General features: G+C 40.6%; 1 protein-coding gene across 4 annotated transcripts in view; it reads left to right on the top strand.

The window, feature by feature from the left end:
• The first annotated feature begins 3,824 nt into the window (after window positions 1-3,824).
• The window catches only part of LOC113048486 (sine oculis-binding protein homolog), a 10,691-nt gene continuing 2,431 nt past the window's right edge, over window positions 3,825-12,084 (top strand). Inside the window, exons 1-5 of one of the 4 annotated variants that reach the window (XM_026210334.1) lie at window positions 3,825-4,710; window positions 5,285-5,581; window positions 7,765-7,861; window positions 7,952-8,122; window positions 8,204-8,355. In XM_026210334.1, the coding sequence (XP_026066119.1) occupies window positions 5,489-5,581; window positions 7,765-7,861; window positions 7,952-8,122; window positions 8,204-8,355 (513 nt within the window). In that variant the 5' untranslated portion in view covers window positions 3,825-4,710; window positions 5,285-5,488. Of the gene's footprint in view, window positions 4,711-4,767; window positions 5,582-7,764; window positions 7,862-7,951; window positions 8,123-8,203; window positions 8,356-12,084 lie in introns of those variants that run through there. The other 3 variants (XM_026210336.1, XM_026210335.1, XM_026210333.1) reach the window with 3 other exon arrangements.

Below are 12,084 nucleotides of genomic sequence, written 5' to 3'. Positions count from 1 at the left end.
TTCGGAGGAGGTGTGAGGGGATTGGGTCATGAGGGCATGTTGTAGGATGGCTGGAGAGGAGAAGATTTGATATTTCTGCCTCAGTGATGGGACAGAAGGAGAAGATGGGAGTTTTGAACTGGGTGTGGTTGGTTTGAGATCTTGTGTGCGTGGGGCTGATAATTAACTTTTGATTGTTCTGTTTCATCTGTGAAGAATGTGAGGAAATCATTAGCTGTTATAGAAGTGGTGGGAGGTGGTGGAGGGGGACAGAGGAGAGAATTGAATGTGTTGAAGAGATTTAGTGTGTACGTGATTACGAGTGCCGTTGATCTTGTTGTGGAAATAAGATTTGGCAGTATGGACTTCATACTCACTCAAAAACATACACACACACACACACACAGGTCACAGTAGCGGTCAGTTTGTGTGTAGACACCACATGTGGAATGTGTTTGTGGGACAGAAACTCTTGTCTGAGCTGGTTTTGCTTCACAGCAGATAGCAGACACACAGACCCGCTTCCAGTCTTCAACAAAGCCTTTCCTACTCTCCCAAAATCACACACACACACTCACATCCCTCCATTCACACACCCGTCTCACACACACAATAGCGCCCGCTTCGCCAGTGTTCAGCAGATTTCCACAGATTTTGAACATCCTGTGGTTTAATCAGCTCGTTGACTTTTTTCCCAGCATGCAGTTTGTGTTTCATACCGCTGCTGTCCTGTGACCATAACCTGCAGCTCAGCCTGAATAATGCAAGAGGACGATCAATGATTAAAGACCTTTATACAGAACTCAGCTGCTCGGTGCTGATCGATCGTGAACGACTCATTGGTGATGCTATTCTTAAAGAAAAATCAGTTAAGTCTTAATAATCCTTCTCGTCATCAGATCCTCTCACTTGAATAACATCCACCTTCTTAGTAAAGAAACTGCGGCCGTGAATGTGTGAGACTTCTGGTGTCAAGTCGGACTCTATTCCTTCCTCAGGAATAAACATTCTCTATCTGATTGGCTGGAGAATGTTCTGAGGTGTGCAGCTATTTTCAGAGAAATGCACAGCGAAAGTAGTTCCAGCCAGGTCTTGACCGCATTACATGTCCGTATTACTTCGCCATACTATTTTAGTTATTTCACATATTTATTTATTTGTTATGCTGCTATTTTGACTTTTGGGTTACTTTGTTCACTGCGTGTTAAACTACAATCAGAGTTCCACAAGCACACCTTTCTCTGTTTTATTATATTGCATCCTTGATATTAAAAGTGAAATGAAATGAAGCTAAACTAACACGTTGAATGAACCATTCTGCATGTTGGAGTAGAAACCCAGACAGCACGCGTACATCTCGGAGACGTCTGTTTTACGTCGGATTTACATCTACAAGACCTGGTCCTAATTTCTTGTAAAATGACTCTAATAATATTTTCTTTTATTCCAAACTTTTGAATTTCAACATGTATTTACAGTAGAATTCTTTGCATATCCCATTCATCAAATGAGCCAAACGTGTTTCATTCAACTGTACATTTCTTTATTCTCATGTTCTCGTGCTTTCAAGCGTACAAACAATTAAACATTTCGATTTGTACAAAATATAAACTATGCAAGAAAAAAACAATATTACAAAGTGTCCATCTCATGCCAGCGAACGACTAACAGTTTGATTCATAACTAAAGTGGGCAAAACCAGATGAAAATCCACCTGAAACTGGAATGAAATACCAAGTGTTGAAACTCAGTGCCGTTTATTTTAGTTTAGTGTAGTTTGGTCAAGCTAACATCGTTCAGTGTCCCGGTCAGTAGAACTTTTTCCATATTACTCTACAGAATCAGCAATGCAAAAACAAAAAACGGGGAGAGGATGTTTGGTTGTGGGAACGGAAGCCAGGTGCGGTTTGATTTATCATCATCCATCCGTTCGTGCTTCTGCTTCTCCCGCGCGCTCCGGTGAAGTGGAGATCCGTGAGGGACTGTTCTTGTGGAGATGTTGCGGTGCAGGAGGAGAGAACACGTGAACGCGCTCTGGATCCGCCTCAGCACCAGCGCTGCAGAAGGCCGGTTACCATGGCGACGGGGACGAGCACGTTGAGCGCGCTGGCCTGCGTCAGGACGCCGGTGCCCGCCGGAGCGGTGGTGGAGTTCGCCGGGGCGCTAAACGGGACTGTCGTCCAGGAGGTCTGGTTTCCGGTCACTGCGGTGGAGTTTCTCTGTGCGACTGTGCTCTGAGATAAAACCTGAGGAGAGAAAAGCGCGATTATCATGAATCATGCAAACGAAATCAAGAAGAGACGCGCAAAGTTGCGCCATTGTGATGCAAACCGCAACACGTCCAGACGACCTTCGCATCCTCGTATCTCTCAGCTGGACACATTTGCTTGTTACTTTTAATTGGCCTTAAAATAGCCTACGTGTGCAGGTGCGTTTGCAGGAAAACATCTTTGAATATCATTGATATACTTTTATATGACCATTTTCATGAATATTTTAAAATCGATTTTTTTTTTTAGGCCTATAGTTTTATTTTTTTATTTCCGTTTTACATCAATTATCTTTTTTTCATAAGAAAATGTGAAATACTGCCTAGGCTTTTATATATATATATTAGGTAACGTTTATTGTTTTAAAACAAAAACAAATATATATAAATATGGATTTGGTTTTAATGAACTATTATAGCCCTGCTCAGCAAGGTTAACATAATGTTCGTTCAAACACACAAAACGTGATTTAAACATCATTAATGGAATGTTTTTCTGAAACGTTCACCGTTTGTCTAACGGTTTTTGTCTAACTTTGAACGTTCAGAGAACATTCACAAATAACATTTACATAATTCTTTGGAAATGTTAGCAAAAAGTTCTTAGAAATCATAAGAAATTAAAGATTAAAGAGCATATATCTTCATTAGCTTTTCAAAATTACGCACGGCGATTGTCCATTGTTTCTGTGTTCAGGTGCATTAACTGTTTCTGTATATAACCGAGTCTGAGGGCTCGGTCACGGTCCGGTGAGCGCGGAGACGCGCCGGTGTTTCGGGTTCTCACGCGAGCGCCGTCCGGATCGGGTTTCTGACACACAGAACAGTCTCACAGAAACTCAAGCCTCGGGACAGACACTGATACACTTTAAATTATTCATTCCCAAAAAACCACGCCAGCACGGCGCTCGCGCTGTTCACTAAAGCCCAGATGGAGAGCGTGGATCTGAGCGCGCGCGCGCGGCGGAGTTCGGCGCTGGTGCATTCAGTTTTCATTCAAATAATGCTTTGGTAAAATTGTACTTTGTGTTAAATTATCCAAAACAGGCTAAAGTGCGTTGAAATTTAAAATGTATGATTATAATGACCATAACTCTACATAATAATAATAATAATAATAACACTGTTTAATCACATAAAAATGGGACGGGAAAATATAAATCCGACACAATTTCTTAACATATCATTTTAAAGAAGACATATTTATCTGCATTCGCCTACAGTTTGGACGCCAGTAGCATTAAAGCTCAACATTTCCAATATTTTAAAAGAGTCTAAAACTTTAATTCAATATGAAATATGTGTGGAATAATCAAGACATGAAGTCATACCTGAGTGATTAAGCAGAAAGCGCAGAAAACGAGACCGATGGGGGTCATCTGAGCCATCCTGGTGATGAAGAGGAGGATGAGGATGAGGATGAAGAGTGAGGCTGACGGACACGCGCAGGTGGGCTCGTCTAAAGCGAGACGCCGGCTGCTGCTGGAGCTTTTATACTGGGACGATGAGCCTGACGTCACACACGTCACACACGTCACCCCCCCGCAACGACGTGAGATGTTATTTAGCCTATTCCTTTGCTTTATGACAAAAACAGCTTGTATTTGTAGAGATAACGTGTTATCAGTTAAATATCCCGCAGCGATAGTTAAAATAAAACCGAAAAAGAATGATTCCATATTATTAATATTTAATATCGAATAGTGTAGGAGAAGAAAAAAAACACCGTCAAATAGTTAATGATTGATATCAAGCTGATTACGCGCCAACATTGACCTCTAGCGGCCGCGCGCGTCAACACGAGCTCGCGCATCTCATACACAGTCCTGTAAACATCAAACCAAACATCGCCACGTGCAGAAAAGTGCAGCATTGCAACACTCAGAACTAATTGCAAATACAAACCAAATGTTTATGAGGAACTTCTTCATCTGATTTATGACCTTTTAACAGGTAATAATAAGGGTTTTTGGCCATGCACCATGGTAATCCCTCAGTATTCTTTATACACTGGAGTAAACAGCATCAAGATCAGAGTCACAGAGCTTCATCTCCATCTAGTGGCCAGAACAAGCATCTTCGACAGAGCACACTACACACTCAATGGAGCTCTGTTTCCTGCAGGAAGTGTTTGCAGAAAGCCTCTTCACAGACTCCCCTTCTCTGTTTCTGCTGCTTCATCACATGCTGAGAGAGAGAGAGAGAGAGAGAGAGAGAGAGAGCAGGGGGTTTCAGGTGACACCCGCGGGCCACGAAACCTGAAGCGGGGCTCTCCGTTACACCAGCGCTTATTCTTCGAAACACTGAGCAGAGAGTCCCTGTGTTTGGAGAGACAGAAACAGTGTGTGGTGACTGAGAAACAGATTTTACTACAAGCATGTTTTCAGTATTAGAGTGAATCATGATAGAAGTCTCTGGAGGAAAGTTCCCAGCGAACACAAATCGTGTTTACAACTTTTATGGTAATGTAGCTGCACAACGTTTTAAAAACGTTTTATAAACCACACCATGAAATTTAAATAGGCTAAAAGAATTATATTATTATTATTATTATTAAAAGCGATGATGTAACCGAAATTACTAATGTTATGGAAATGAAATGTTCCACGGTGTTATTTAAATTACTATTACTAATCTCACTATCTTAGTATATGTTATAGTAAATATAATAATAGCGTTATTTCACTATCTGAATCTGAAACCAGGGAACCAGCAGTTTTTAGATGTTCTGTGTTGTTAGTTTTTTTTAAAATAAACAAATAGTGCACAAACTAAAAAATAAAAAAAGAAAGAAAGAAAAAGATTTATAAGCTACTAAAGCTGTAAACTACTTTTTTTATAATGCATAAATAATTAAATATTATTTATATTGTTACTAGGAACCAAATTGATCTAAAAAATAAAACCGATCTTATGCGAGGGTGCGTTATTTTAATAAAGGGCTGTTCACTTATAATAAATAATACTTAAACCAGTTCATTTAGACACAGCACATTTTAGGTCACGTGACAATTTGTAATATATTTTTTACTACAGGAAAAGTCTTTACAACAGCTTTCATGACGAAGTGTGTGTTAGTTTGAGGGCAGCTGGGTCTCCGGTGGAGGCGGGGGCGGGGGCGGGTCTCGGGTTTCACCGCCTCCTGATCTCCGCTGCGCTCCGCTCATTGTTCCCGCGCGCGTCAGAATCGCGTGACAGCCGCGACGGACAGCGTTCTCCCCGCGCGCCGCTCCGCGAGTCATGCCCGAGATGGAGACGGAGCGACCTGCGGAGAACAAGCGCAGCCGGAAACCTGCTCACCCGGTGCGGAGAGACGTGCGTCAGGAGATGAAGGTGAGAGTCCCGTGTGCTGCTCTTCTGCTGTGGCTTCACCGGGAACCGCTGTTAGAACGGGCTCGGTGAAAGAGTTGCTGGTTTAGTTAGTTGAGAGGGAAACGAGCATCCCGTGCTGGAGAGAGAGCAGGAGACATCAGCTGGTGCTTCTCTGCAGGTTTAGAGGAGATCATGATGGGATGCCGAAACTGCTGCAGAATTTAAATATTTAATATAAAATATAGTAAATATTTAATATAAAACGTTAAAACATTTAATAAGAAATGGTGTGCACTTGGTGTAATTTGTTAATATTTATTTAATATAAAATAAGACATTTAATAAAAAATATAATATAGAAATATAAAAAAATGAACGTTAAAAATATATTAAACATAAAAAATATACTTTTTTTTAAACAGCAATTACATAACCACAGGAAAAATAAATAATATTTATTATAAAATATTTAGAAAAATAAATGTTTAATATAAACTTGAAAATTAAATATTTATTCAAAATAAAATATTACATTTAAAAATAGGAAAATAAAATATATTTAATATTACATTCTAAAAAATATATAGATATTTTGAATATGAAGATATTTGTAAAAAATAATATTTTTAGTAAACAAATATACAAATATATTATAGAAGTATTAAAAAAAATAATATCCAATAAACGTTAAAAAATAATATAAAATATAAAATAATATAAAACATGACAAAAAATAGAAAAAATCTTCAATATAAAACAAATATAATAAAATACATTTAATCAAAAATATTTTGACATAAATATTTTAAATAAATTATTAAAAATGACACATTTAAAAAAATTACATGAAAGATAAAATATATTTAATATTACAATATTTAACATTTTATATTTTATATAAATTACTAAATGACGAATTTAACATGTCTGAATCTCTCAGTTAGGTTACACTTTTAAAGGACAGATCATTTAGGACTTAACCCTTTGATGGCAGCTGCACAGTTTTCACTGCAGTTGATTCTCTGAGCGCTCTTCTCTTCTGAGCCGATTCTCCTGCACGAGCTCCAGATGTGACTCGCTGACCGTCTACAGCTCTGGCTCTAATTCACGAGCTCTTTCACAATCCTGATGAAATCTGACACACCGCGTTTAGAAGCAGTCTGTCTGTGGGAGCCGCTCTGGATCCACCGGGGGTGTAGAGTTACAATTTAACTAATTTTAATCCAAACACATGAAACCGAAGCCCGGCCTGATGCAAGCGGCCCCGGGGCCGAGGAAGGGGTTCGGGACGGGTTTGGACCCGAACAGATGCTTGTGTGAACTGCCAAGAAGAAACAAAAACAAGGTTGTGGGATGGAAGCGGAGGAAGGCAGCTAACGAGAAAGCAGCGTGATGTAATTAGTCTCGGGGCCTGGAGAGAAGGGGAATTCTGGGAAGGGTGTCGGGTGTCCTGTGATTCCTTCCCGTGGATCGAGTGACGCCTCTAATCTCAGACGGAAAGCTCTGGCTCCGTGAGATCGTGTGTCATGAGATCAGCTCCTGTTTTTGAAGGAAATTCGCTGCTTTTTTCTGTCGGATCAGTTTTCCTCTAATCACTCTCGGATGAAGATGAAGACTCGTCTCGTTCTAACATCAGTGTTTCCTAGAAGTGCTGCTTATTTTACTCTGGATATCAAGTGGCGACACAACACAGTGCCAGGATATTTATCATGCAGTTTACACACACACACACACACACACACACACACACACACACAGATATAGAATCACACGTATAATATTTCATATAAAACCTGTGATTAAAATAAAATCAAAAGTCATTAGATAAATAGAATAAATAAAATATTTTATATAAAAGCACAAGCAATAAAATATTTTAAACATATATTTTAAGAAATGTTGAAATAAAACATAAAAAATATGTAATAAACACAATTTAAAATTAAAAAAATTAATATAAAATAACATATATATATAAACATTTGGTTCATCATAAAGAGGAAGATGAGACACTGAAGACCTAAGACAGCTGAGCAGCTAGAAGCCTGTATTAGACAAGAATGGGACTACATTACTATTCCTAAACTTGAGCAGCTCGTCTCCTGAGTCCCCAGACGTTTGCAGACTGCTATTAAATGAAATCTCTGCTCATGTTGTTCTGCTGTGACGTCAGGTGTGTGTGTGTGTGTGTGTGTGTGTTGCAGAGCTTTGCTGAGAGCACCATGAATGAGTTGTTGGGATGGTACGGCTATGATTCAGTGGATCAGCAGGACTCACACAAACACACATCTGTTCTCAAAGGTACTCGCACACACACACACACACACACACACACACACACACACACACACACACACACACACACACGTCTGACTGTCATCTGTCCTCCAGAGAACTCTGTGCCAAAGCCACACTCCTCATCCTCATCTTCCTCATCAGAGGTGCTCAGAAGCGGTGAGAAGGCATCTCCAGTGTCTCCGTCTTCATCGTCACACTCTTCCTCGCCGCGTGTGAAGGAGCAGAGCATGAACGTCATCGTGCCGCTCATCAAACCTTCAGCCGGTGTGCAGCACACACACACACACACTCTCTGTGAAACAGGTGAGTAGTGTAACAGTGATAGTGACGTGTGTCTGTGTCCAGCGGAGGACATCCAGAGCGAGCCGATCGTCTGCGTCTGGTGTCAGAAGGAGGGCATGAAGCGCTATTCTCTGCTCATGGGCTCCGAGCTCAAGAGCTTCTGCAGTGAGAAGTGTTTCGCTGCGTGTCGACGCGCCTTCTTCAAACACAACAAGGTGAAGAGCCTCAGAACACACAGCTGAGGAATTAGGAGGGGAAATCTGAGTCCAAAAGTCATGGCAACTACTGTTATCTTAATATTTCAATAATTAATCAATTATTTCACATGACACACATGTAAATATATATATATATTTAGTATTAAGTATTTTATTGGCAAAAATGTTATGTTTTAAAATAAAACTTTCAAAGTAGATTATTTTATTTCAGGATATTTAAATATATACACATATATATATATATATATATATATATATATATATATATATATATATATATATATATATATATATATAAATTTTTTTTTTTTTTTTTTTTTTTTTAGTTTATTTCATTTATATTTAAATCGACACACAAACACTCACTCACACGCCCTCACTCACACACACTCTCACACTCACACACTCTCTCACTCACACACACTCTCACACTCACACACTCTCTCACTCACACACACTCTCACACTCACACACTCTCTCACTCACACACACTCTCACACTCACACACTCTCTCACTCACACACACTCTCACACTCACACACTCTCTCACACTCACACACTCTCTCACTCACACACACTCTCACACTCACACACTCTCACTCACACACTCTCTCACTCACACACACTCTCACACTCACACACTCTCACACTCACACACTCTCTCACTCACACACACTCTCACACTCACACACTCTCACTCACACACACTCTCACTCACACACACACACTCTCACTCACACACACTCTCACACTCACACACACACTCTCTCTCACACACTCTCACTCACACACACTCTCTCACTCACACACTCTCACTCACACACACACACACTCTCACTCACACACACACTCTCTCTCACACACTCTCTCATTCACACACACACTCTCTCTCTCTCACACACTCTCATTCACACACACACTCTCTCTCTCACTCACACACACACTCTCACTCACAGACACTCTCACACTCACACACACACTCTCTCTCACACACTCTCACTCACACACTCTCACTCACACACACACACTCTCACTCACACACACACTCTCTCTCACACACTCTCTCATTCACACACACACTCTCACTCACACACACTCTCACACTCACACACACACTCTCTCTCACACACTCTCACTCACACACACTCTCTCACTCACACACTCTCACTCACACACACACACTCTCACTCACACACACACTCTCTCTCACACACTCTCTCACTCACACACACTCTCTCTCACACACTCTCACTCACACACACTCTCTCACTCACACACACACACCCTCACTCACACACACTCTCTCTCACACACTCTCACTCACACACACACACTCTCACTCACACACACACTCTCTCTCACACACTCTCTCATTCACACACACACTCTCTCTCACACTCACACACTCTCACTCACACACACTCTCTCTCACACACTCTCACTCACACACACTCTCTCACTCACACACTCTCACTCACACACACACACTCTCTCACACACACACTCTCTCTCACACACTCTCTCATTCACACACACACTCTCTCTCACACTCACACACTCTCACTCACACACACTCTCTCTCACACACTCTCACTCACACACACTCTCACACTCACACACACACTCTCTCTCACACACTCTCACTCACACACACTCTCTCTCACTAGGGGTGGGCGATATCTCGATATTTAAAATATATCGAGATATTTTTTAAACACGATATGGATTTTGACATATCGTATATATCGATATATTGTTTATATTCTGATTCCGCCACTTTGCTTGTTTGCCTTCCCTGTGCTGTGCTCGCCCCCGCTCGCTCGCCCCCCGCCTCCTTGCTTTTGTCCCCTCTCACCTCGCGTGTAGAGAACTAGTCAAAAAAAAAAAAAAAAAAGACAACTGGCTCCATTATATGGAGATACTTCAGTTTTAAGGCGTAGGGCGAACGGCAGGCAGATGTCTACTGTAGGGCCCAATGAAACGCGGACGGAATCGCGGAATCCAGTCATAAAAATGGAATTTACAGTTTAACGCGGAATGTCACGGAATTGGTCAAATTTTAAATGAATTAATCAAAAGTCGGTCATGCACTTACATCAAATCGCGAAATGGACTAATATCTGCAAATATTAACCCGGAAAAGTCTATTTAAATATGAATCCTGCATGTTCTGCGTGTCTGTGTCAACGAATTGAGCAGAAGCGCGTCTTCATTCATTAAACACGGAAACTCGCATAACGCTCGCGCTGATTTCATTGTCTTTCCTCTCTCTAAATAATGACGTGAACACATGAGGAACATCTCCAGAACTGCACTGAGAGTCACTTCATGAGCATCTGACCGTTTGATTTGAGTAAGACTAGCTCATATCACATCATAGACTGTGGTATCACATACACGGAACTGTAAAGGTAAACCCGTCAAAATAAAAGTATTTGACAGAAATCTATTACTATTGTACAGCAGAATGTAGATAGCCCACTACTACTACTATTAAAATGAAACGAACATAATTTTATAAGGAATAATCACACAACATTTCTCCCATGTTTTATTTTTAATAGTAAATCCCCTTTGTTTACCAAAAAATAAAGTTTAATAATTAAAAGATAAATTAAATGGATGTTTTATGCCTTCATTTGATAATCAGAAAAATGTAAATACACAGAATTTCTGAAGGGAACATTTCACATAAGGCTATTTTAAGAATTGTTTTTAACTAATTAAGTTGTTTTTATGCATTTAAATAATTGCACATGCTAAAACACAGAATTAGGTAACAATAAAACATATGGTGAAGAAAAAAATAAAATGTTTCATAGGCCCCTTAACATGTAATATTTGCCATATTTGTTTTTGAAGTAGTTTTTTGTGGGTTATTTTTCCTGTAAAGATATCGAGATATATATCGTATATCGAGATATAGCAAAATATATCGAGATATATTTTTTGCTCCATATCGCCCAGCCCTATCTCTCACACACTCTCACTCACACACACTCTCACTCACACACTCTCACTCACACACACACAGTCTCACTCACACACTCTCACACTCACACACACACTCTCTCTCTCACACACTCACACTCTCACTCACACACTCTCACACTCACACACTCTCACTCACACACACACACACTCTCTCAGTCACACACTCTCACTCACACACACACACTCTCACTCTCACACACACTCTCACTTACACACACTCACACGCTCTCAATCACACATTCACACACTCTCACTCACACACTCTCACTCTCACACACTCTCACTCTCACACACTCTCACTCACACACTCTCACTCACACACACACACTCTCACTCTCACACACACTCTCACTTACACACACTCACACGCTCTCAATCACACATTCACACACTCTCACTCACACACTCTCACTCTCACACACTCTCACTCTCACACACTCTCACTCACACACTCTCACACTCACACACTCATACACACTCTCACACTCTCACTCACACACACTCTTACACTCACACACTCTCAATCACACACACTCTCACTCACTCACACACACACACACATATGAAGGCATCTCTTTACAGGCCGCTGTGTTTGTTCTTAACGAGCAGCACATTCCCACAACAGAGAGAAGAAACACACAGGATCATTTATCAGCCCAGAGTCACACACACACTGACGAGTCTGAGCCTGTCTGACAGAGAGAGAGAGAGAGAGAGAGAGGGGATTCATCT

Source organism: Carassius auratus, chromosome 29 (assembly GCF_003368295.1).
Source record: "Carassius auratus strain Wakin chromosome 29, ASM336829v1, whole genome shotgun sequence".
NCBI classification, from domain to species: domain Eukaryota; kingdom Metazoa; phylum Chordata; class Actinopteri; order Cypriniformes; family Cyprinidae; genus Carassius; species Carassius auratus.
This window is presented reverse-complemented; position numbering and strand designations above follow the sequence as displayed.